Source organism: Suricata suricatta, chromosome 9 (assembly GCF_006229205.1).
Source record: "Suricata suricatta isolate VVHF042 chromosome 9, meerkat_22Aug2017_6uvM2_HiC, whole genome shotgun sequence".
In the NCBI taxonomy this organism is placed as follows: Eukaryota; Metazoa; Chordata; class Mammalia; order Carnivora; family Herpestidae; genus Suricata; species Suricata suricatta.
The window spans coordinates 24,666,603-24,693,553 of record NC_043708.1 but is presented as its reverse complement, the minus strand read 5'-3'; the positions used below and the strand labels follow the sequence as shown (position 1 = coordinate 24,693,553).

At 52.4% G+C, this 26,951-nt stretch overlaps 1 protein-coding gene across 2 annotated transcripts in view; it reads left to right on the top strand.

The window, feature by feature from the left end:
* ESRRB (estrogen related receptor beta) overlaps positions 1–26,945 on the top strand; it is a 168,776-nt gene extending 141,831 nt beyond the window's left edge. For both annotated transcript variants that reach the window (XM_029951299.1, XM_029951298.1), the window contains exons 4-7: positions 9,793–9,903; positions 10,608–10,769; positions 19,040–19,309; positions 25,114–26,945. In XM_029951299.1, coding sequence (XP_029807159.1) covers positions 9,793–9,903; positions 10,608–10,769; positions 19,040–19,309; positions 25,114–25,358 — 788 coding nt within the window. In that variant the 3' untranslated portion in view covers positions 25,359–26,945. The remainder of the gene's footprint in view (positions 1–9,792; positions 9,904–10,607; positions 10,770–19,039; positions 19,310–25,113) is intronic.
* Positions 26,946–26,951: the final 6 nt, after the last annotated feature.

Here is a 26,951-nt window from a genome sequence, read left to right as displayed (position 1 = left end):
ACCTCAAAGGAGTCAGTAGTCAGAGTCTGTATTGTTGAGAAGCTTTCCGGGACATCCCAGTGAGCCCACAGACTGGTGGCCTCGAGTTCAAAGCAAAAGAGACAGGATTTGGAGGTCAAGGTTCAGATCCTCCCCCTGTGTGACCCTGAGCAAGTTACATGTCTTTTCTGAGCCTCAGTTTTCCCATGGAAATAATAATCATCCTGTGGTCTCCCTCCCTCAGTATTGTTGGGCAGAGTTAATGAGATACGGAGATAGCTTTGTAAACTGTGCAGCATTGCACAAATGTGAACCCGCTTACGTCATTCATAAACCAAGGACACTGAATTGAGGCGGGGTGGCCGGGAGGGTGGGATTTCTGGGTGAGGCGAGGAGAAGGGTTCTGACCATGAAAACTCCGCCATGTCGGGAGAGATCCATTCCTTAGACACAGATAGCCGCTCTGCAGAGGAGGCCAGAGGACACAGGCATAGAGGCCTTTCCCTCTTCAGCCTGGTCTGAGCATTTCCTGTGGGAAGAGAAATGTGACGGGGGCAGCGCCCGGGCCAGGTGCAGGGCCACGCTGTTTAGAGCCTCAGCGGGTTATTTTTAGTGCCTGGCTAGAAAAGAAAGAAACTTGAACTGTCCCCAGCTGCCGTGCCCCTGCACACGTGGCTATTTTTGCTTCCGAAAGACTGGGATCTTGTCCAGCTTAGGGAGGGAAAATCAGAAGAAAGGAGGGAGGTGGAGGGAAGCAGGTATTATTTTACTTCATTAAGAAAAAAGCCAGAAGGCTGATCTTATCAAGTCAGCAAGTGGACATCTGATCAAGACGAGGCAGCTGCCGCTTCTGGATGCCGATGCACCTGCTGTGGGTGGGAGAGGTCAGCGGATGGGCATGGGATCAAGAGGTCTGGGGAGCCTACCATCCCTCCTTCCAAGGACCTTCTGACCCAGAGTGGCCCTGCAGCTTCTTTAGTATTTCTTGTGTCCTGAGTTGGGAAGTAGGATGGGACACGGCCGATCCCAGCCCAGTGAGGAGCCTGGTGGGGGCTGGGAGCTGCACAGCTGCAGCCAAAGCAGAACCTGGGTCCTGGGCTGGACAAAGGCAGCGCTCCACCCTGTGGGCATATTCAAGAGAGAGCCTGGGGATCTGTGTGCCCCTGGGCACACTATTCAACCTCCCGAACCTTAGTTCCTTAAGGGTCTTGTTTAACATACCTGACTCATGTCGTTATAAGCAAGGGGTTTTCTCTCTCTTCCCAAGAAGAAGGTGGTCAGTTCCTGCCAGCCCCTAACACCTTCCGCAGGCAGATGAAAGGAAAGAAATTCCTATGAAGCGCTCACTGTGTACCAAGCACTTTGTTACTTTCATGTATTTTATATTACTTAATTCTACTAACCTGAGACAGCATTTTTAAAGTTTTTACTAGCTTTAAGATACAATTCACTGCTTATTAAATTGCACATGTCAGTAGGTATGTTACGTTAATAGCAGGTGTCAAAAGTCCATTCCTTCTTATGGCTTAGTAACAATGCCTTGTATGTATGACCCTGAATTTTACTTATCCATTCATCTGTCGACAGATCGTTGGGTGGCTTCCTCCTTTTGGCTATTGTGAGTCTTCCTGCCATGACCATTGAAATATAAATATCTGTTAGAATTTCTGACTTCAGTTCTTTTGGGGATATACCTAGGAATGAAATTGCTGGGTCATAGGACACGTATGATCATTCAGTTTAACTTTCTGAGCAACTGCCAAGCTGTTTCCTGCAACAGCTGCACCATTTTGTATTTCCACAGGTAGCTAAAAATTGTAATTCGTCTTTTTATTTTTGAGGTCATTGTAGAGTCACAGGTAGTTGTCAGAAGGAATACAGACAGATCCCATGTGCCCATTACCCAGTCTCCCAAGGCGGCAGCTTGCAGAACTAGCGTAGTATCACAGCCAAGATACTGATGTTGATGTTGATACAGTCACAATTGAGAACAATTTCAAGGGTGAAGTATTTTTAATAATAGTAATATTAACTGGCACTTAATGATCACTTATTAGGTGTCCTTTACAGTATTTTAAGTGCTTTATTATTTTTTTTAATGTTTTAATTAAAAGCATTTTTAAAAATTTATTTATTTTTGAGAAACAGGGAGCATGAGCAGGGGAGGGTCAGACAGAGGATCTAAAGCAGGCTCTGTGCTGACAGCAACGAGTCTGATATGGGGCTTGAACTCACAAACAGTGAGATCATCACCTGAGGGGAAGTCAGTTGCTTAACTGATGAAGCCACCCAGGCGCCCCCTTAAGTGCGTCACATGTCCTAACTCGTTCGACCCTCAGCACTCCTATGAGGTACATCCTGTTATTTTAGTACAGATGTAGAAACTGAGGCACAGAAGGGTGAAGAAGTTTGCTCTAGGCCACTCAGGTTAGTACCTGAGGGAGTCCATCCAGGTCTGGCCCTGAGTCTAGTGCTTCTTTCTTAGCTACTCCCCCTGATCACACTGCCTGAGACCCTGTTCCTTGCAAGGGTGAGCGACCACCTCTGACCTCCCCATTGTCTTGGTAAGGCTGGGCAGGAGCCGATGTCCCCTCACAGGTCACCAAAGAGGATTTAATGAAGGAACTATTTACAGAGGGGCGGGTGCGATCGAGGGAACCGTCAGAAGTGGTGTTGGACCCCAGGACTAGCAACAGTGGGGAGTCTTTAACAACGCCAGCCTGAAAAGGTTTGGGGGAATTGGCCAAGCAAGAAGGTGAGAATTGTAGCTGTTCTCAGAGGTCAAAGTCAGACTGCATTCCTGCCTGTGTGGTCTTGGCAAGTCACTCACCCTCTCTTACCCTCCATTTCCCCATCTGTAAAATGGGCTAATAGAATCTCCCTCGAGGGTTGTGACAGTGCCTATGTGAAATAGAGCAGCAGCCACCACCAAATAACAGCTGGTCAGTAGCTGTAAACTTCTCCTTATACTCGTGCCTACAAGATTTAGGGATTGGCCCCCTGTCTAGTCCTGAGCTCAGCTACAGGACTCAGTCTGCACAGGCACATGGATTTCAGTGATTATTGATCTTTCTGTATTCTTAGCAAAGTTATGAATGCTCAAATCATGGTCCACACGTGTTAAGGGATTAACAGTGTTGAACAGTGGTTAAAACAAAGGGTATGTATTCATTACAGTATTTAGAGATCTGGAATAGCTCACCTGAAAGCATTATGAATGCTTTCAATTCAGAAAGTATCATTAAGATGATACAATCTAATCCATACAGTGATTATAAGTTCATTTGTATTTTAATATGCTCCCTGAGCCTACTTGTTTAGATAGTTTGCTAAAACTATAAGAACACAAACAATAAGGCAACTCTCATTTCAAGTTCCAGTTGCCTTTTTTCCCCCTATTTGGTGTCTGTAAGGCTTAAGTATCCTAATTTAAAAAGTAATTGCCCATTTTATTAGCAAAAATTGCTTTCTGCTGCAAGTCACGGAGAACTTGACTGCTAGTAGCTTAAGCATCGAAAATGAGATTGATTTCCCTACCTACGAGGAATTCTGGAGATCGGCATTTGCTGGCATTTCACAGGCTCTGTCTTTTTTTGGTGTTCTCTGGGGTCCTCACTTGGCTGTCACAGCTCTAACCTTCACCTTCCAGGTCAGGGCAGGAAAAGACAAACAGAGTTGCACCAAACACGTCTGTCTCTTCTACCAGAAAAGCAAAACCATTCCTGGAAGCCCCCAACATGGACTTCCCCTCACAGCCCATTGGCTGGAACCAGGTCATATGACCAGCACTTGCTATGCGGGAAACTGGGAAAGTAGGGACCAGGATTGGTAGGACTATTGCACGAGGGGTAGGATGCCTCTACAAACAAAACCCGGGTTCTGTTAGCATACAAGAGAGGGAATGGAAAGAAAGTTGGGTAAACAACTAATAACATCTGCCAGACCCAACTGTTCAAATTTGGTGATTTGTTTGTAAAAGATTTATGATCCAGCATCTTGCTGCAGTGCTCAGGATGAGAACTCAGTCCATGCCATTATCTCATTTACTAAAATTGTGAGCAGTGTACTCTAGATAGACTATAAAAACACATTGGTAGATAATAAGTACAAACACAGTTGACCAATGTCTGTTAAGGAAGAGTGCAGAGGAATTCAGACCTCTGTCCACTGTCTCTGTGTTTGAGAAGCTGACCATTCTCAGTTTAGAGCAGACCAATAAAGACAAATGCGTAGAAGGCAGGGAGGTGATTGGCCTGGAAACACTGTACAAATACAGAAAATAAAGAGTGCTTGGCTATAGAAGGAGGGCTCCCAAGGATGTTTAAGTCCATAAAGTGTTGTCTTGTGAAAGGGGGTAGTCTCATTGGATGAGATGGAGGGTAGGTAGAAAGTGACTGAGAAACAGAATGTAGCTCAATACAGGGGAAACTTTCATGAGGAGCAGGCTATCCTAAGGGAGTGAATTTCTGGAGGCTGGGAGACAAAGGGAAGCTGGGAACAGGATAAGACCCTGAGATTCTTTGGTTTCCTAAGCCTGCAGGGCTTCATTTGAACTGGTGCATCATTTTACTCAGACACTTGACTGCTTACCATGGGCTGGGTGCGGAGCTTGGGTGACAAAGATGAAGGAAAGTCCTTGCCTAGGAAGTGCCCGTAGCCCACCAGGGAGATGAGCACTCTGTGTTATTGTGAAGAGTTGTTGTTTTGACTGTCGTTGTTAAAATAGAGAATAAGCAGGAGGAGCCCAAGAAGAGCATGGCCAACTTTGCCAGGGGGAGTCTGGAAGGGCTTCTCAGTGGAGAGAATATTTGAACTAGGCCTTCACGGGTAAATGCCGATTTTAATTGCCTTTGGGCAAGAGGGATAGAGCCACATCATCTGGGTGGGGCCCATCTGCCCCAACCCCAGCCTGTGGAAAGGGGGCCCCTGGGTTGGGAAGCACAGATCTATACCATGGGATGTCTCTACCCTAAATGATTTAGTAAAACCTGATGGGGACGGTTTGGGAGAGGGAGAGCTCAGAAAATGGAGCCAACACGGGCCCTTTCCCTTAGGAACCCATGAATTGAAAAGTGGATGGGAAGAGGGAAACAAGCGCAAGGTGGCACGTGAAGTGCCAGTGAGTGCTGCCATGTGGGCAGTGGGAGTGACGGCCTATTGGAGCCACTGCCAACCTAACCAGGCATTTCCCCGCTGTTACGTCATTCTGGTGTCACAAAAGCCATATTCATTGAGCAGAGTTGATAGTACCGTTGCCTCCTTTCCTGTACCTGATGATGAGACCAACGCTCTGAGAGCCAGTGGGCCAAGGCCCTTGAGACAGGTCTGGGATCTTGACCACTGGATCCCATGGGCTGGAGCCATTATGGGCTTGTGGCTGGGGGAAGACCTGGGAAAGCAGGCAGGAAGCCAGGACGCAAACCTGGCTCACACCAGACGTCAATTCTGGCATAATCAAACCTAACAGGCTACTTTTCTTAAGAAAACAGAATAAGCTGGTAATTGATGCATGTATTGATTGGAGGCATTGACCATCCTGCCGTGAAGATCTGAAGGAGAAAATTTAGAGGAGAGATTACACCTACTGGGCCCAGGGGGGCTGTACCCTGGAGTAGCAGAGAGCGTGGGTCCTGGCTCTTTTACCCAGGCCTCAGTTGTTCTCATTGGTAAAATGGGGATAGTTGTGCCTGCTTTATGTGTTGTAGATGACAAAGGGCAATGCACAGAGATAGTCCTCCATAAATTAGGCTGTTCTCATGATTGTTAGTACTGTGACTTAACCAGAGAATTGTACACAGTTGTTGGGGAAGAGTAATAATAATAATAATAATAATAATAATAATAATAATGGTGATGAAGATGATGACAGTAAAATCTCCAGCTTTCTTGTTTTTTTAATGTTAATTTTTGAGGGGCGTAGGGAGGGTGCAGAGAGAGAGGGAGACAAAGGATCTGAAGCAGTCTCCTCTGTTAGTGCAGAGCCTGATGCAGGGCCTGAATCCACAAACTATGAGATCATGATCTGAGCTCAAGTTAGATGCTCAGCCAACTGAGCCACTCAGGCGCCCCAGCTCTAGCTTCCTGAGCGTCCACTGGGCACCATGATAGACCCTGTAATGGGATGGAGAGCAGCACCTTGTTGTAGGGGTGCTGTTGGAGCTTGGAGCCCTGGAAGAAGCACCCAGCACCCAGGGGGAAGGAGGCCCATCCATTCCTGTATGCATCAAGACTTTCTTGAACACCCACTACAGGCCAGGCCCTGTATCAGGACAAAGAACATTCTAGATGGAGTTCAAGACAGAAGTGGCAAGTGCCCATCTCCTTGCCTCGCTAAGGGACCCATGCCTCTTTCTGTGTTTTGTCAAGCAGTTCCCACTCCTGCTACACCACCCGGGGTGGGTGTAGGAGAGAGCTGGTGAGACTGGCTTCAGGAGAGAAGGTCCGTGAAGGGAGGCGGGGCTTATCCTGGACTGTGGTCAGAGCCCAGCACACAGTAGGTGTGCAGGAAGTGGGCCCCCTCATCCTCTTGTGTGAATAAAGTCTGGTATTTTCACTTTGAGTCTTAACCAGCTTTCTAAGACAAAGCAGAGCTTGGTGGAAGGTTTGGCTCATGTCCAGCGTCAGTGTCGTAGGCAGGGGGTGCCGCTTTGTAGCTGTGTCACAGGAGGGTGCCTGGAAACAGGGAACTTTACCCAAAAAGCCTGCATAGGAGGAGCCATCCTTCCTGCCTTTGTGTGCCTGCTCCTTCTGCCCTCACTGAGGGGGCTGGAAGGGGTGGTGGCTTTAGGTCCTGCACCATTTAGGCCTCCGCTGCCCCTTCAAGGTCCTTGGTGCTGCCGGTCCGTAGGATGCTATGTTGCAGCTCTTTCCAAATAGTCGTGTGCCTCCGAGTCACCTTGTCAGAGTGCTGACTCCTGTTCCTAGGGGGCAGCATGAGGTGTTTGCATTTCAGATGAGCTCCCGGATGACGCCTGGCCTGGACCACCGTTTGAGACGGAGGGCAGTGGCCGGTGTCCCACCTGCCTTCACTCAGCACTCTGTCACATGCATGCTGACCGGACTTCCTCATTGTGACCGCAGCTCTGCCCAGGGCTTGCTGTGGCACCAGAGCTCTGGCCCGGGAAGGGCTGGTGACCACTAGGAGGGGCGGCTGGATGCCCCAAGGCCCTCGTCTGGGGGTGTCCTGCCCTCTCTCCCAGGGTCCTCAGCGAGGCTGAGCCTCGGCTGGCGACAGCAGTAGCCTGCTCACCTGCTCAGGCGCACACTCATGATTGGCTTTCTTCCTGAGTTCACCTTCCAGATAAACTCTTATCTCAGACTCTGGTTCTAGGCAACCCAACTGTCGCTGTGGTCAGTTGCAGTCTACTCTGCCCCTCAAAGCAGAGGGGGAGTTCACAGGAAGCTTCTTAGGAGCCTCAAGGACCACACTTAGATGCCAGACAAGGACCAGGGGCAGCTCCAGAAAGCCCAGGTACTGGAGGTGCAGTAGCCAGGAGAGCCAGGGCTGCCCACACCCCTGCTGCTGAGCCACCCGTGCAGCCCCGACCCGTCCTCCCCCTCCCCCGTCCTGGTGCGATTTGATCAAAGCCTCTAGCCCATCGTTCCTGAGTTACCAGACCATGCTTCAACCTTTAGAGGGTGAATCAGATACTCAGAGTTGGGGTGGGCACAGCCCCCCAACCCCATGAGATGACCCACAGTAGAGGAATTGTTAAACAGGAAGCAGGGTTGAGTGGGATGCTGAGTAGACCCTCTCCCCCCAAAAGTGTTTACTACAGCCATGTTCAGCATCAAGTACAGGAATGTCAAACTGGGGCTGCTGATGAAAGTGCAGAGCAGTGACTGGCCCCACAGAGAGTCCCCTTGGGCCATCTGGCTTGGTGGCTTGCAGCATCCTCCCTGCTCTCCGCCCTGAGGGAAGGGGTGGTCTGAGCGCTCAACTGGGAGCAGGTATTCCTTGCCCCCTTCCTGTAGGGCAATTAGCAGCTGAAGGGCTGGTCCCTCTTATTCAGTAAACAGTGATTTCACTTTCTACAGCTCTCTTTGCTCCAGGACTGTTCCTCTCTTGTCCCAGGGACTTAAATGTAGTAGCTGTACATCCTAAGAAACAGCCAGAAAATCGCCCCTGGCATGAACTGGATCTAAATCCTTATTCCATTCGGTCACCAGTAGTGCTGCTTTCTGGCTTCTCATCAGGAAGGGCCTGAGCTGGCAGGACTGGCTGCCGCCACTACCAAGCTAGGAGGACAGGCAGGAGGAGGTGGCAGGGAGAAAGTGCTCGGAAGATCAGCTACTAGGGCTCTGAGGGTGATGCTGTTGACCTTTGGGGAGAGGAACAGGAAGTTGAACTTGACCTGTCACCTGCAGTGGCCACTGAGCTTCCTCTTAGGACTCTGTCTTTGTCTCTCACTTTTTTATTTTTAATTTTTAAAAATTTTTTAATGTTTATTTATTTTTGAGAGAGAGACACAGAGTTCGAGCAGGGGAGGAGCAGAGAGAGAGGGAGACACAGAATCCATTTTTAATTTAAAAAAATTTTTTAATGTTTATTTATTTTTGAGAGAGAGACACAGAGTTCGAGCAGGGGAGGAGCAGAGAGAGAGGGAGACACAGAATCCAAAGCAGGCTCCAGGCTCTGAGCTGTCAGCACAGAGCCCAATACAGAGCTCGAAGCCATAAACCATGAGATCATGACCTGAGCTGAAGTCGGACGCTTAACAGACTGAGCCACCCAGGCGCCTCATTGTTTCTCACTTTTTATGTGTTCTAATCAAACTCTCTTAAATGATAAGCTTAAGGGAGCCACTCTGCTTTCTTTAATAGTTCATCCTTTGGAGCTAATTTGTTGGGTCCCATCCATTTCTCAGGGCAGGCCACGTAGGTTGGAGGCCAGTCTGTGCTTGTGTGCCTTCAGATGAGGAACCTATTTGAGGTCCTGTCCACCAGTCCACCCTGCAGGCTGGTGAGGGATGTCAAATGGTACCTACACGTCTCTCTAGACAGCAGGCGCTGAGGGTGGGGTGGGTTCCTGGAAGGCCATATAGACCCAGGGAAATAGCAGATCTCTCTAGGAATGGGCCTCCTCCTGGGAAGGGATGTCAGTGGTGAGTGGCCACACCCACCTTTGCACCTGCTATTGGGAGACTTTGAGGTACTCATTGTCCAGGTGTAGCCAGGACCACCTGCACCCCCATCCAGGAGAGTCCGGCCCAGAGCTACCCACACTTCTGCTACTGAAGGCACTACCGCTGCCCAATCAGTCCCTATACTCCTGATAGTCTAGAAGAGAGACTGTAGAGCTCCATCCCACGGTCTCTGAAAGTGGGATCCAGAAATTGACATTTGTAATGAACACGCATTCAAACGCTGTCATGTGAAAAGGCTGAACGTTCTTGTTCTCATTCTTTGGAGGTGCCTGCCAGTGGCAGGGATTCCCTTTCCTGCCTGGCAAGCCAGCTCGACCCTCCCTGGATTCACGGCACACCTAGTATGAGTCTTCCTTCCCTAACGTCTAGAGGAGTGCTTCCATTGTGCTTTCCCTTTGGAGACGAAAGACTCAAGCTGAAGGTTGCTTGGGGTAGATTTCAGGAGGATGCTGAATCGAGCAGCAGGCCCAGGCCCAGGGCACCTGGGATGGGTCATTACCATTAGACAATTGTTTTAGGATGGCAAGGCCCCCTGGCTGAGTCTGGCCCTGGGGCAGCTGGGAAGGCATCTAGTCATGGGGGCCAAAGCCAGTGTTGCAATTCCAGAGTTAGTGCTGATGATCCTGATATTGAGCAACCTGACGCCTCAGGCCTTTCTTCCCCACAGGTGTGCGCCTTGACCGAGTGCGTGGAGGCCGGCAGAAATACAAGCGACGGCTGGACTCTGAGAGCAGCCCCTACCTGAGCTTACAGATTTCTCCACCCGCTAAAAAGCCATGTGAGTGTTGGGCGGTCCGTGCCCCTTCTGCCAGCATGGGTACCTGGGACATCGGCCCGCTGGGGAGGTGCCACCTTCCCACTGCTGGCTATGAGACAGCGTGACTCTTGGGGAGATGGCCTCGATGCCTGGCCTGGTGTTGGGTGCATCAGGCTTCATTCGCAAGGCCTTTCCATGTGGGATTTACAGAACGTGGCTGCAGATGAAGCGTGATCCTGAGAAGGCCTGGGCCCCAGCATCCAGAACACGTCGCCCTCGCCTGCCACTCAGAGCAGGTTCCTCTCAAGTTCCAGCAACTTCCCTTGGAGGGATAGTTCTTTTTTTTTTAAAGTCTTTATTTTATATAGAGAGTGAGTGGGGGAGGGGCAGAGAGAGAGGGAGACACAGAATCTGAAGACAGGCTCCTGGCTCTGAGCTGTCAGCACAGAGCCTGACGCAGGGCTCAAACCCATGGACTGTGAGATCATGACCTGAGCCAAAGTGGGACACTTAACCCACTGAGCCACCCAGGCGCCCCGGAGGGATATTTTTTAATAGCCCAAATCAGTACCACCAGCAAGTTAGTGGAGTGGGGAGGGGAGGGGAGGGGAGGCGACCTGCTGGGACTCCTCAGAGCCTGGCTTTTCTTCCTGAGCCACTCCAGGCTCCACCCTAGCCCCTACCTCTTCCCCCAACATTCACATTCCTCCTTTGGTTGTTGGCAGTGACCAAGATTGTCTCCTACCTGCTGGTGGCTGAGCCAGACAAGCTCTACGCTATGCCTCCCCCTGGCATGCCCGAGGGTGACATCAAGGCCCTGACCACTCTTTGTGACCTGGCAGACAGGGAGCTCGTGGTCATCATCGGATGGGCCAAGCACATCCCAGGTGAGTCCCATAGGACCAGGGAGTCTCGGCCACTGTCCCCACCCCCATGGTTCTGGTACACGGGAGCTCCGGGACCCAGGAGCCATGTTTTCCTCTGGGCTTCTTTTCTCTCTGTGGGATTGGAGGGAAGCAGGTGTTGGAAGGTCCAGTGATGCTTCTGAACTGCTCGGGGCGTTTCAGAACCCATTATCATTCTAGAAGTTTGATGATCGCCTCTTATGATAGGTGAGATTCAAAGAGCAAGTTTTCTCAGTCCTTAAAGGCCAAAGGGTTTTCTTGTAGACCTTATTAGAAATGTCCCAGGAAACAATGCAGGAGACAGTTTGAGTTTCTTGCTTCCTTTAGAGGCCAGTGGGCTGGGGAATCTGGGATTCAAAGGCTTCACCATCTGGATCTGCAATGTTCTAGCTGTGTCACCCTGGGCAGGTCACCCGACCCCTCCGTGAACAGGAAATGACAGCAGTACCTCCGTCCTTCGTGGGCTTTGGCGTGAGGACGCAATGCAAGTGGGAGTGTGATGTGTGGGACATGCTCATGTTCATTGCAGACTCAATTATTGCCACATGGCTGATCTCTAGGGAGGCCCATCTCTTAATGGGTGGCATGGAAAGTACATGCAGTAAGTACGTTTCGAGTGGTCACGGAACTTTGGATACGGCCGTTCACTGCGTGTGGCCCCAACCCTCCCTTCAGCATCCCCAGTCGGGACAAACAGGAAGCTGGTTTTTAGTTTTATTTTTGTAGATACCGATTCCCTTCGAAAGCCTGTGCCGCTTATTCCTCTTACGGGTCTGTGTCTCATAGTGTGGTGGGGACGCCCCGTTTTCCTCAGGCAGTCATCCGCCATGGACTTGGATTCTTACAAGCTGTGTGACATGGGGCAGTTTATCTTCCTGTCTGCAGATTCTTTGTGTGTGTCGCCGGCTCTGAAAAATGAATACAGCATGCATGGTGGTGTAGCTAAGGCGTCTGAGACTTTAGATGCCCAGGCCCACGGTTGACTGCAGGAGTCAGAATGTTTTTATAAAAGACTGTGTGTGCTCGACCTATGTGAGGGAGTCTTCCTGCGGACAAGGGCCCTTGAGGTGATACTGGTGTCACTTAGCTGTCAGGAAGCATGGGATTCCTTCTGCAGGGACTCGCTGGTGGCCCCTGGCCTTCTGACTTGGGGAGGGTGAGCCGGGGATCTGAGCCGGAGCGCCCTTACTAAGGAGCTTAGCCTCTTGGGATTACACAGTCGGTAGTTTGAATCTGGCCTGTGCTGATTCAGCTCAGATGTGGGGTCAAGCCACTGCTTAAGACACCTCAGCCCGGATTGCTCCAGTAACCCAGGGCTGAATCCAGAACAGCTCCCCCCTCATCCCCCCCGCTGTCACACGCTCCTCTTCCACTGCATCCCAGCGATGACCCAGGAGTGGCTCCTGGTGGTCCCCCAGGTCACTGCTTCCTTCTCCTGCCACCTCTGAGGGGAGGCGAGGAACCAGGAGGCACTGTCTCCCTTGCGCCATTCTCTCTCATGGCCCCCTGCCCCCACCAGCTCTATCTCCCATCTGTGCCCAACCAAGAGGGAGGTGGGCTGAGCAGACAGGTTGTTAGGGACAGACTTTGGACTCAGGCAGACCTGAGTTCTGATCCAAGTTCTGTCCTGGCTGGCCTTGTGAAGAGATCTCATTTTTCTGAGCGTCTGTGTCCTTGCCTGTGAATTGGGAATCATCATAGACGGTAAGAGGCCGTCAGCCCAGCCCCCGCACACAGTGGTAAGTGGCGGGGACTGTGACCGTGTCGTTGTCTTCGCTTAGAGTATTAAAAGCTTCCTTTCACATCTCCATTTTTCCTTGTCCAGAGCTGAATTCTTTTTGATTAAAAAATAAAATAAACATAGGGGCTCATTTGTCTGTCAGAAACACTAATTTGCCTATTTTGCATACATTTGCATGCTGAATCATTTGGGCCTGACCTTCTAGTGTTTAACGTAAAATTAATTAATAGCGTCTCCTGCCACTGCATGTAAACCTCATATTAGGGGTGATGACATATCAAGTGCCTGAAACATTTAATCTAATCGACCTAATCCCATCTCAGATTAGACAGAAAACTCATCTGAAGACCTGCTCACTAACCTTTAGAGAGAGAGAGAACCAGAAAGGGAGCAGGTTTATTCGTAGGGTGGGTGCAAGCCAGGGCCCCGTCCTGGGACTGAGTCAGTCCCTGTCCATCCTGGTTCCTGGAAGGTTCCTTAGGACCGCTCAGGTTAGCAGAGGCAGAGCCCTGCCCACTTTCCTTAAGCACCAGAAACCTATCTCAGTTGTGCGGGCTAGCCTCTCCTGCTCTGTCTGCAGCCTGGCATAGAGAACGCACTTTGTACTTGCCTCTGCATGCATTTATTAACTCCATGTAAGGTCTCTTGCCAGGAGATGTGGCTGATACAGAAGAATTAGATTAATTTCTGCCCCAAGGATTTCATTTACAAATAAGACGGATATATTTTTTAAATAAAATAGTTTTTTCTTTAAAACATTTTTTAACATTTATTTATTTTTGAGAGAGAGAGAGAGAGAGAGAGACGGAGCATGAGCCAGGGAAGGGGGCGCAGAGAAGGGGAAGACACAGACTCTGAAGCAGGCTCCAGGCTCAGAGCTGTCAGCACAGAGACAGACGCGGGGCTTAAACTCAGGACTGTGAGATCATGACCTGGGCCTAAGTTGGACTCTGAACCAACTGAGCAGCCCAGGCGCCCCAACAAAATACTTTTTCATGAAAGGTTCTACACCTACAGCATCAGGAATCTCAGTGACACTGGCTTCCGTGTTACCACCCCACTGCCCGCTTCTCCTTGCCTCTCCCCTGTGTCCCAACTCCTGTTCTGCACACTTAGAAGGCTGCAAGACGAACCACAGGACAGAGGGGTGCCACGGGCTGGGGGGCAGAGGGCAGACGCTGAGCCGGGCCTTCGGGACTGCTGGGCAGTGACCATGGAGGAAGAGCCCAGAAGGGCAGCAGGGCGCCCCGAACACGAGTTTTCAAGCTGCAGGCCAGAAGCTGACAGATGCTGGGCTAGGAGGAAGGATGGTTTGAGCACAAAACTCATTTCTCAGCAGCGTGTCCCCCCTTCACTCTCACGTTTGAACACACAGGACACTCACACGGGTGAGCTTCCTAGGGAGCTCGGGCCCTTGCGGCTCATTCAGAAGCAGCCATTCCTTTGTCGGTCTTTCTGCTGTGTTCTTGGCCCGCACACATGCTGGTTTTTTACCTGGAGTTGACTTTTCCAAGTCCTGAGCTGCTGACAGGATAAGCTGGGGTCTTTTTTTTTTTTTTTTTAATTGAGACAGAGAGAACCACAGCATGAGTGGGGAAGGGTCAGAGAGAGAGAGAGAGGGAGACACAGAATCTGAAGCAGGCTCCAGGCTCTGAGCCAGCTGTCAGCACAGAGCCCGATGTGGAACTTGAACCCACGAACTGTGAGACCCTGACCTGAGCCGAGGTCAGCTGCTTAAGTAACTGAGTCACCCAGGTGCCCTGTAGCCCAGGTCTTTAAAGTGCCCACCTCTTCTTCCTGGGGAGCGGAGGGAGTGACAGGTTTGCCTTTAAGAGGCAGTGGGTATCCATTTGATGAATTGTCCTGTCACCCCAGGTGGCCTGGAGGGGGCACCAACCAGCCAGGAGCACGCTCCCAGGCCAGGTAGGCATATGCACACCTCTGCGGGGAAGGGGGCCCCCAGAGGCCTCCTCATGGGAGGGTAGGGGGGGTCGTTCCTCAGCAGCCCTGCTCCCAGGTAGCCACTGGCTGGCTCACGCGGGGGGAGACAAGAATGCCAGCGGCTGATGAAATATGGGCTACCGAGTGACAGCAGCTGTGTCTGGAGTGGCCTCAGATCCTATAATTACATCTCCCTTTATTACCTCTGCTAATGGCCCTCCAGGTCGACAGAAACGATAATAAATTAACAGATTATGAACTCCACTTGCCACAAATTATGTGCTCTTTTTTTCCCCCTTAAATTCTAGGAGCTCCCGCTGTCAAACCACTGGGGGATGGGGCCTTGGGAAGGTCCTGAGTGTTATCAGATCAGCGGTGCAGATAAAGCAACTTTGGGGGGTCGGGGGCAGCCAGCTTGGGCAGGGCAGGACCTCAAGTGGGCAGGGCATGCCCCGGGGCCACACCAGGCTCTCCCAGCAGTCGCCCTGTCCCAGAATTGCTAATTGCTTGTTGGAGGAGGGGACCCAGCCCTGCAAGGGAAAGCAGACATGGAGGGTGCTTGGCCCAAGGGCAGGGAGGAGCACCACAGCCCTTTGTTTGGGTTTAAATAAAAGAAAGAATATGTGCTTTCGGTAAAGATGACAGCCGGTGACTGAGGGATGGAAATTAGGAGTTCTGATTCCCTCGTCTTTCTTAAACGTCCTTCTGGGGATATCCTGGGTGTGTATAGCCACGGTGTGCACACGTGTGTGTGTGTGTGTGTGTGTGTGTGTGCACGCACACGCGCACATGTGCACATGTTCTCTCCCCACCGTAGGGCCATTCTAGAACACTGCTTTACATCCCGCTGTTCTCACTGAATTCTGTAACATGGTAGCACCTCCCTTGTGCTAGGCAGTGTCTCAGTGCTCCACACAGTAGCTCATGTAATCCAAACAGTGCCATTAGGAAAGTAGTAGTTATCATTCCCATTTTACAGATGAGGAAACAGAGGCACAGAGAAGTAGCCATGCCCAGCACCGCAGCCAGCGGTCAGCAGAGCTAGGATTCTAGTGTCTTTCCACACCCACAGAGACAGTTCTACCTCATTCTTTCTGGTGGCTTCTAATGTGTCATTTATTTAGCTAATAATTATGTTTATATAGTAATTACATGTATCACATTAGTTACATTTAGGCTGTTTCCTGCTTGAGGCCATCACAGTCTGATCCAACAAACACCCTTTCACATCTATCTCTGTGTATTTGTGTATGCTTTTCTTCCTGGGAGAAATTCCTAGTGGTTGTTTTATGATTGGTTTAACTTTGTTTGGGGGACACCTTAAATATGGATAGAAATAGATGGAAATGTGCGCACGGAAACTTCCCCTTTGTCCCTGTCGCCTCCCCTCCTTCCTCCGAGAGCTAAGTTTTTATATTTCATTCTTCCTTCTGGTGTGTCTTTTTTCAAGTACTAGGAAGTATTTGAGCTTTTTAAAATATTGGAACATACCACATTCCCCCCTCTTGCCCCCTTGGAGACTACATTTGGATTTTCAAAGCACTTTCCAGCTCCTTTTGAAGCTGCTCAAGGAGAAGGAGAGAGGTCGGGGCCCAGGGCTGAGTCCGCTAGGAGAGAGGTCTGCACACAGGCCTAGGTCTGTCCTCGGATTGGCTTAAACGCTCAAGAGCACTGTCCCCCTACCACCACCTTCCTCTTCCCAGGGGTCAGGCCTGTCTCTGACTTCTACGTGATGGGCAAAGGTGGCAAAATCCAAACTCCTGTCTAAAGGACTAAGTGGGGGACGCCTGGATGGCTTAGTCAGTTCAGTGTCTGGCTTCAGCTCAGGTCATGATCCCCAGGTTCATGGGTTTGAGCCCTGCATTGGGCTCTGTGCTGACAGCTAGCTCAGAGCCTGGAGCCTGTCTTCATGACTAAGTAGATCTCACCGAGTTTGGAGGTGGGGCGGGGGAGATGGGCAGCAACTCGCCCCTGCACCCTGGGGTGCGCTCGCCAGTGGTGCCCTCCCCACCCTTGCCACCGTCCGTAGCGCTCCTCTCGCCCCGAAGGACTCAGCCCCACGTCTCCCTCTGCAGAGCCGTGGGCACTCAGGCCAAGTTCGCCCATGCTGTGTCCTGAGTCCTCCATCTCCCTTGTTCTTCTCACTGTCCTGACTTCACGGTGACCTCAGGGCTCAGTGCGCTGGCACACAGGGCCCCTCCTGGTTTGAGCTCACTGCTCTGCCCACATGGCCTGGCGTTTAGCTGGTGCCCAGTGAGGATGTGCTGGATGAACAAGACAGAAGCTGCTGTCACTGTCCCTCTGGTGATGGCACCCACGCGGTGGGCCTCCAGGGGTCCTTTCTCCTTCGATTCCAGAAGCCTCGCTCTTCCCTCACCTCTCTTTTTACAGTTGTCTGTTAATCGCACCCCGTCCACCTCCTACATCTTCCCTCGCTCTCTGTTTCCAGGGCAGCCCCCCACGGCCCCGCGTGCGCGTACCCTCATGAGCCGGCTGATTGGGATCTGTTCATTAATGTCGCCCAAGGCCTCTCCCGCTCAGAGGCCCGATAAGGGAAATTGGATGTCCATTCTATCTGCCTTTTATTACCTCCTGGCTGTCCCTGCCACACAGGCTGCCACACAACTCCTCGCGTGTCGGGATCCGGACAGCACGCATGCACCTGGCCCCTCTCCCTGAGGACGTGCGTCAGTCCAGTCCTGCCCCGTCCGTTGGTGTCATTGCTCAGCTCTTTTGTCAGTCACCTGTGGGTGCCAGCAGCCGGGTGGCGAGCCAGGAGCCCTGGGAGTGCCCCCTAAAGTGGAATGCTAGTGCCCTGGTTGGAAAATGAAGTGGGTTTTAGACTCAGGACAGCAGGTGAGGGGTGCGACAGATTCCACGGAAACCCAGAGTGATGGGCCTGTTGAGAAGCTCAGGACCAGCCCGGGCTCCAGCTATGCCCAGAAGGGAGAAGAGAGTCATGCCACTAGCATTCTAATAACAACAAAAACAGTAATAGTAACGACAGCCACGGGCATCACCCCTCGGTCAGGCCCGCCGGGCACCGCCGGAGCAGGGGACGGAGGGGGGCTGTCTGAAAACCACTTCTTCACCCTCGAAGCCCTTGCATCAGCGCCACACCCGCAGGGGTGAGGTGCCGGGGTGCCAATGAAGCGGAGACCCACATAGGCAGACTCACCCCAGGCAGCCCTGATGCACGGAGCCGGTGGCTCAGTGGATGCACTTTCTTCTTCCCATCCTTCTGGCGTGGTCGGCGTGGAAGCCAATCTTGGGGTTTCTGGTTCGAGTTATCCCCTTGTGTTCAGTGACCAAGAGGTTTGAAAATCTACTTCCTCCCTCCTTTTTCCTTCCTCGTCCTCCTCCCCCTCCTTCTTCTCTACTCCCAATCAAAATGTTAATTGTTCCAGGACACCTGGGTGGCTCCATTGGTTAAGCATCTAGCTCTCAGTTTGGGCTCAGGTCATGACCTCACAGTTTGTGAGTTTGAGCCCCATGATGGGGAAGAATTAAAAAATAGATGTGAATTGCTCCCTGCCTCAGTTAAGTACATGTGTGAGGCAGTTCCAGACACTATTATCATTTTGCAGATGGAGACTTTTCACCTCATTTTTAGTAGCAGTAGTACCAGCTCGGTGAACAAGTTGTATGTTCCATAATCATTGTCTTAATGAGACCTCGTGGAGAGTCTGAAGCAGGTGTTAGTTGTACCCATTTCACAGAAGGGGATGCTAAGGTTTGGGGCAGTGATAGTTTTCACATGGTCAGCCTACACCTAGGAAATGGGGGGGTCAGGGTTCAGGCCCAGGAGTCTCCTGAGCACATTGGACAAGACTGTGTTATAATTCTGGAGCCATCCCTGTCCCTGGGGATGTCTGGGGTCAACCTCCTTACGAGCTGGGAGGGGGGAACTCCCATGATTCTAAGCTCATGGAATGCGGGGCAGCTTAGGTCATTGTTAGGTGGAGAGTGATGGCCAGGGCAGCAGAGGTCTGACCCATGGAGGACAGACTGCCCTGTGAGAACGTGCCCCCTGACCCTGGGGGCTCTTGAACTCTTAGCAGCCCCGGGCTGTGGTCATTAGGGAGTCACTGGCTGGGAACAGCTGAGTCCTTTCTCCTGGTTGGGCCCCTGGGTCAGCACACACAGCTGAGACTCGGGTCCGCACTGAGGATCAGGTGTCATAATAAAACACCAAAACATCCCCTGGTTGAGCAGAGAGAAGGATCTGGAAAGTCCCCAGAGGGAAGGGGACCCTGGACTGCTGCCTCTTGATCCTATTATGAATTTTAAAACTCCTTCAGTTACAAACGCATTTAACCAAAAAACCTCTCCAGACGTTTGAAAATAGCCTAGAACTAACAAGAGCCGTGATAATAACAATTGTCAACATTGACCGAGCTCTCGTTACGTAACTTTTTTCCGTGAATTCCCTGTCTGACTCATTGACCACAGGAAGGACAGGGAGTTCAGCAGGCACAGGGGGAGGGGCAGGATCTAGGGGTGGCCGGGACCACCTCCTCCAGCCAGCCCACCTGACTGCCGCTGCCCTCCCCGCCCCCTCTCCTGCCAGGCTTCTCGAACCTCTCGCTTGGGGACCAGATGAGCCTGCTGCAGAGCGCCTGGATGGAGATCCTGATCCTGGGCATCGTGTACCGCTCGCTGCCCTATGATGACAAGCTGGTGTATGCCGAGGACTACATCATGGACGAGGAGCACTCCCGCCTCGCGGGGCTGCTGGAGCTCTACCGGGCCATCCTGCAGCTCGTGCGCAGGTACAAGAAGCTCAAGGTGGAGAAGGAGGAGTTTGTGACACTCAAGGCCCTGGCTCTGGCCAACTCAGGTAAGGGTGGGCACGGGCCCCACAGCGGGAGCCTCCTGAGGTCTTCTTAGGCCCGGGGGAGCACAGCCCTGGAGCTTGGGAGCGGGGGCAGGATGGTGTGAAGATGTCGGAGGTTCTTGTCACCAAAGGTTGTGCAGGGCATTGGCCTGGAGCTAAAGGGGTAGTGACAAAGACCAGCGATAGGTATTTTCCGAGCCCTTGATTTGTAGGGCTTTCTCTGCACTGAGCCCCTGCTGTCTGGCCCACCCCATCTACAGCCACACAGACGCCATGGCCACGTTGCTAAGGGTCAAGTCCTGCTTCTACTAGGGCAAGTCACTTCCCTCTGTGCCTCCTGTTCTTTATCAGTAAAATGGGGACCGAAAAGAGTCCCTCCCCCACCAGACTATGGAAGGGATTTGTTTGCATATCATCATATCCTACTCAAAACCTGCTTGGCGTATAGTAAGTGTTGAACCTGTTAAATAAGTTAGCTATGAACTTAATTCTTACAACCCTATGAGCAAGGGTTTCGTGATTTTTTTAGCCCATTTATAAATGGGGGGACTGAGGCTTGGAGAAAATTGCCCAGGGTCACCTTGTCAAAGGGTGTCAGACCTGGGACTCAAACTAAGGTCCTCTGGTTGCAAAATCAACCCCCAGCTTATAACCACTCCTTGAATCTCCCAATCAAATTGCTCAGGCATGAGAGAGAAAACCTTTTCTATTGAGTTGTCTGCTGTATCATTAAGAAGGAGGCTTCACATCTGACTTGATTTTGGCTCAGGGTTGTGAGATGGAGCCCTGTGTCAGGATCTGCACTGGGCAAGGAGCCTGCTTGGGACTCTCGCTCTCCCTCTGCCCTTCCCCAGCTTTTGCATGCTTGCTCGCTCTCAAGAAAATAAAAACAAAACAAAGTTCTTTAAAAAGGCAGCTTCACCTGCACTCCTTCAGCCCCTTCTAGCCTCTGGCTGGAATCCTTGGGGAGAGGGGCCAGGCACTGGCAGTGCAGGTGAGCGGGCTGGAGTGGACTCAGTGCCCACACTTCGGGAGCACCCACACTGTGTGGGGGTACTGTGCCAAGTTGGGGATGGACAGTTCAGGAGAAAATCAGGCTCCCGGTCCTAAACAGAGGGTCAGGCATGCACACACGATTCTGCTGCAGGGCGGTATGTCCTAGAGTTCATGCTCAAGTCTGGGTTGCATGGACCCAAGTTCAAATTTTACCTCTGACGCTTAGTAGCAGCGTGACCTTGGCCAAGTTGGCCACCGTCCTTAGCCCCATCCTTGTGTGTAAAACGGGGGTACCCCAGTACCTTCTTCAAGCACTTTGGCATTAAATGATCAACTGAAGATAAAGCACTTAGACCAGTGCCTGGCCTACAGGAAATGTTCAATAAATATTAATTATTATCATTATTATTAATAGTAGAGGAAACAAAGTGTTATCCGCACGGGGAAGAGGGAGAGCTGGTTCCCAGGTGAAGACAGTACAGATAGCGTAGCCAACCAGTTTGCTTGGTACAGTTAGGCTTTTAGTAAGAGTACCATGTCCCAGGAAGCCTCAGTCCCTGGGAAACGGAGACAGTCGGTCCCCTAACAAATGGCTTCCCAGAGAATGCAGGGGTGCTGCTGATGCCCTGCTCGGCCCCCCTTTACTGGGTTGGCGCTCCCAATGCCCCCCTACTGCCGAGCTCTGCTCCTAATAGCTCACAGCTGCCACCTTCCCCAAGATCTGCCCTCACCTGCCTTGCCCGGGGAGCTGTGTACCTTGGCACCTTCAGCTAATGTGACCCACACGGGAACAAAAGGCTGGACTTTGGCAGGGTGAGATCTGAGCTCTGCATGGATCAGGCCAAAGCTGAGGTCACATCCTCACCTTGCATGCTCCCACCCTCACCCTATTCTGCCTCCCTCCCTTCCTTTCTCCTGAAAGCACACCTCCCAGAAAATCCATGCACCCAGACCCTGGTCATGGGCTCTGCTTTTAGGGATCCTGATCTAATAGAGAGAGGGAAGCATTTTTTTTTAGTTCAATTCCTTTTTATTAATAAACATGCAAAAGAATAATTAAAATTTTACATGCTTCTATACATAACATACATCTTTTTAAAAACTTTATTAAATATTTATTTTGAGAGAGAGAGCGTAAGCAAGTGTGGGGAGGGGCAGAGAGAGAGGAGAGAGAATCCCAAGCAGCCTCTGTGCTGTCAACACAAGAGTCTGACTCAGGGCTCAATCCCATGAACCATGAGATCATGACCCAAGCCAAAATCAAGAAGTGGATGCTTAACTGACTGAGCCACCCAGGCGCCCCAGACCGTTTACATCTTAAGATTCCAAAATGATAGTGTATTCTTTCTTAGAGAATGCTGATGCCGTTGGGTTTTTTAAAAGTAGTTTGAAACTTCCAGAATAACAGAGCAGGTGGTTCTAGAGTTCTGTATACCAGTCTGTCCCACCCTCCTCCCCCACCTCTGTACAGTTTCACCTCCGTGCGGTTTCCTCTACTGTTTACATCTGTATTGGGGTGGTAATTTGTTACAATGAATGAACCAATATTGATACATTATTATTAACAAAAGTCCCTGGTTACCATGCAGGTTTACTTTGTGTTGTGTGGTCTATAGATTTGACAAATGCACAGTGACAGAGCTCCCCCCCCCCATTCTGTACCATACAGACCTGCCCCACCCCTCGTGAGCCCGTGCTGCCTACTGGGAGGGACGCACGTCAGCCAGCCGTGGTAGATGGGTGGGAGTTTGTGTGGGTGGAGGGAACGCGGTGAAAGCAGGGGACACGGAGTGGGGACAGTGAGACCAGCTAGGCTGCCAGGACTTGGAGGGCACGTCTTTGATTTTAGACTCTGCTGACCACTTCATGCCTGACCTAGAGCTCAGGCTGGCCCACGGGGGGAGGAGGAGAGTGAAGAGGCCACCCCACCCCTCTGCGTCAGGCTGTGACAGCTTTCAGATAGCTCTTTAGCTTGGCTCTTGCCTGATCACACAGGCACATGCATGCACACACACATGCGCACAGGCATACATGTATGTGTGAAGACATGCATGCTTGCAAATACAGGCACACGCACGTACACACACATATACACAGACATGCATGAACACATACAGACACATACATGCTCACAAATACAGACACCTACACGTGCACACACACATGCACACATATGCACTCACAGACCTACACGCACAGGGATATACACACAGGCTCACAAATACAGACACACACACATGCACACATACAGATAGGGACACACACATGCCCATGTGCACATACATGCTCACAAATACAAACATGCACACATGGACACAGACATGTGCACGTGCACATACACACGCATGCTCACAAATATACATACACACGTGAAGACGCATGCATAGATACATGCACTCAGATATGGATGTACGTGGACACAGACATGCTCACAAATACACATGCACACGTGAACACACATGCATAGACATGCATATGTTCACAAATACATATGCACACACACAGGCACACCATGCACACACAGCACCTGAGGACTGGCACTGGTTTGGTGACACGAGCCCATCGGAAGCTTCAGCCGGATCAAGCTTCGCCTGGGCGCACACTGTCATGGGACATGGGGTTCTGGAACCTGCACTTCTGGCCGCGGTGGCCTCTCCCAGGCTGTCCTGCGGCTTCTGCGTAGGCACAGGTAGTTCAAAATGGGAAGGAGGAGCTTGCGGTGCTCACAGCCCTGGCTGCAGAGTCGAGGAATCAGCTTTGGGCAGGAAATGGGGCAAAGCCTAGGGCTGCTGTGGGGAAGGCCAGAACAGTAAGTTGGGGGTCTGACCAGAGGCTCTGGGGCTAGGAAGGGGCTAGGAAGGGATTGGGTTGCAGCAGGGTCTGTCCAGGGAGCCATGAGAGGTTGTGCAGCAAGGTAGGAAGGTCCCCCAGTGAGACAGTGTGTTGGCTGGAGGAGAGACAGGTGCCAGGAGACGGCTGGCGTGGTCCTGCTGGTGGCCCAGGTGCCACTGCTCAGGCTGAGGGCGTGGGATGGGACCACTCGCATGTGGCTCGGGGACTGGCTCTAGGCAGGAGAGCGAAGCCTCAAACCACAGCCCCTCAGGAGCCTGCTGGCTTTCACCCTGAGTCCCACCTCCAAGGCTCCCGACAGCAGAAAAAATTCATAGCCATTGATTTTGTAATTAACAGTTTATCAATGCCATCGATACAGACTTGCTGATGGATTGCAAAGAAATTAGTCTTGCAATGTTATTTTATTTCATTTTTGGTCGAAGGCAGCTGCCAATTGTGGCCTCCTTGGGGAGGGTGGGGGGAGGGGGAGAGGAAGCTGGCGGGAGGCAGGGGGTCTGGTCGGCCAGGTCCCAGCCTTACAGGGGCCAGCACATCTTGGGCGCACATTCTGGAAGCAGACGAGAGTGTAGAAACGGGGCCATCCTCCATCTCCAAGTGGCGAAGGCTGAGTCCTCATAGTAATGATAGTATTGCATGCACAAGGTGTCTGGGAATGTGCCTCACCACTACCCTATGAGGTGGGAGGTGTTTGCCCCATTTTACAGATGAGGAAACAATCTCAGAGAGCCTAAGTAACTTGGCCAAAATAATCCAGCATCTAAGACTTGAGAAGCTTAGCCGCCTCATTCTGCTTTTCTCCCAAGAGGAGAAGGCAGGATCCTGGAGGCACCGGCTGAGTGTGGGTCCAGAAGGTCAGAAGCAGTCACCGGGGGTCAGCCAGTTGGAACAGCTGCCTTGGTAGTCTGGTCCCTACACTCACCCAGCATGTGAAGGAATTGCCCTGCTTTTTTGAGGAACTCTGGAGCCTCGCCCCCGCCTTCCTGGGCACCCCACCCAGAGCTTTCGGCTTACTTGATCTATATGCTTCCACCTCTGCCAGGCATCAGACACTGCAGTGCAGTGTGGTGGCCAGAGAGCTTTTAAGGAGTGTCAGAAGAAGGCTGGGTATTTTCCCTGAGGCCCGGGAATGAGTTCTGGTAAATTGCCTTTGCTTCAGCTCAGACCCCACTGTGACCCAGCTGTCTGAACCTGCCCTGCTGAGATTTAGGTAACTGTCATTTGAACCCCCAACTCGTGCCTGAACCCAGAGCCCTCCTCAGGATTTTCAGAGAACTCCCAGCAGCACCCTCCTTCACTATCCCCCAGGCATCCGGCCGCCCCAGACCCTCGCCCCCCCCCCCGCCACACTCCACCTCCACACAGAGCTCAGCCCCTCTCTGTTTGGAATCTGTGCCCAGCATTCTATCAGGTTTTTGATGACACTGAAGGCGAGCTGGTGAGGATGGTACTGATGGTGAAGATACCACCAGCTGGGCATTTCCTTTGGGACAGGTTTTCAGCCCTCCATCTCTGTTAACTCATTCAACCCCTTGAAGTAGGTCTGGATCTTACCTCATTTAACAAATGAGAAAAATAAGGCACAGAGAGGTTAAATAAGGCACAGCTTAGCAAGTGATGGATGCAGGATTCCCAGACCCACTAGGCTGGCCCCCGAGTCCCCCTGGACCCTCCAGTGCAGTGGGGGGGTCAGCTCACATTCAAGTCCTTTGGGGTCTCCACCTGCTACCTCTCGGTGCTTTCTCGAGAGATGACCTTCCTACATACAGATGACTCCCTGGGTCCAAGCTCAGCTCTGACATTGGCCTCCGTGACCTCAGGCTGGCAGCCTATCCTCTGTGAGCCTCAAGGCTCCTCCGTGGTAAAGTGAGGATTTGGAAGGCGGCCCGCAGAGGCCCCGGTGGGAGCCTGTGCCCCAGGGCGTCTGGCCACACCCGCTGACAGGAAGCGTGTGCCCGCAGATTCCATGTACATCGAGGACGCGGAGGCGGTGCAGAAGCTGCAGGACCTGCTGCACGAGGCTCTGCAGGACTACGAGCTGGGCCAGCGCCACGAGGAGCCGCGGAGGACGGGCAAGCTGCTGCTGACGCTGCCTCTGCTGCGGCAGACGGCCGCCAAGGCCGTGCAGCACTTTTACAGCATCAAGCTGCAGGGCAAGGTGCCCATGCACAAACTCTTCCTGGAGATGCTGGAGGCCAAGGTCTGAGGGCCCGGCACATGGACCGACTCCCACCCGCGCACAACCCACCGACCGACGCGGAGACCTCCACAGCCACCAGCCTCAACCTTCAAGCCCTGTATCATGGCCACGAGCAGCCCCAGAGGAGGGGGTGTCTCACCGCCCGGCCACGTGCAGAGTCCCGGGTGCAGTGGGGCTGGGGAACGGGGATGGGAGGGCAGGGCGTGGGCTCATCTGTAACTGGCTTTTTTCTTTGGTATGATTTTCCTTCTCTGTGGGCAGTGCTAGGGCCTGGGCCAGGGCTGACTCCCCTGAGACTGGAGACCATTGAGGAAGCCCCGCTTTCCCACCAAACCACCAGGAGACAGCAGTGCATATCCTAACCCCACCCCGCACCCTGCCCCGGCACCGTCCTCCCCACCCCGTGGACTGGGCGGCCAGCGCTCTGCGCCTGGGACTCCACCAGCCCAGGTTCGGTGCTGCCTGGAAGTTCTCCCTTCCCCGAGGCCAGGTGCTTTCTTCCAGAGGCTCTACCTACTCTGAGGTTCTTTGGGGCTACCTTCTTCGGTCCAGACAGCTCCCACCCTCCATCCTTCCTCTCAGTTGGGCACACACTCCGCTCCCATTAGGGACTCACCATCGAGAGAGCAGCCTGCCAGAGCGTGTGCATTTCCTTGGCCTAATGCGCCCCCACCTGCCTGTCCCCGCTGCACCAGGGCCCACCTGCTTGCCGGGAAGTCCCTGCTGCTCCCTGTCCCTACCTCAGCATGCCCCCAGTGGGTTCAGCCAGCTCCAGCGACTGCAGGGTCCCCAGCTGGGCACAGCACCCCACTGGCCACACTCCCTAGGGCTCCCGCTGCTTCTGGCTTCTTCTCCCCTCCCCGCTGTCAGCCTTCAGGGCAGGTCTGGAGCAGGCGGGCCTGTGGGAAGTCAGGGAGTGCAGGGGCCTGGCCCCATCTGAGGGCACCTGGGCACTAAATCCAGGCTGACAGTCCTGGGAGGATCGGGGCAAGATGGGGAAAGGTTTGAACCAATCTTTGCTGAGCACAGAAAGGCCTAGCAGCAAGATAAGCAGGCAGGGGGTCCCCAAAGTCAGGGAGCTGGGAGGTGGTTGCCAGCCTACTTGCTCTGTCCTGGCTCCTGGGGGCAGAGGACGCCAGGATACCCTGTTTCCTGCATTCCAAAGGGTTGGGCAAATCAGTGCTGTAGGAGGGTCACCCCTATCACCCTGGACTAAGGAGTTGGGACCTAGCTCCCTGGCTACATGGAGAAGGCCTGACTCTCTGGCAGGACCCCCCAGTCTTCCTGGCTGCAGTGTAAGGTGACCAACCACCCTGGTTTGCCCAGGATATTCCTGGTTTTAGCAGTGAAGACTATGTCCTGGGAAACCCTTCAGCCCCAGGCAAATGGGGACAGCTGTCACCTGATTTCTGTGAGTGGCCTCAAAAGTCAGTTGTAACCCACTCAGGGCAGCCCTGTGCCCCTCACGGGCTGCACACGGGTTAGCCATCAGCTGCTCAGAGGACCCCCTGGGGATGGAGTGATGGGAAAAGCTTCTTCTAAGCAGCTGCCATGTGAAGCAGGTGTCAGGGCGACCCTAGCTGGGACACCTCTGGGGAA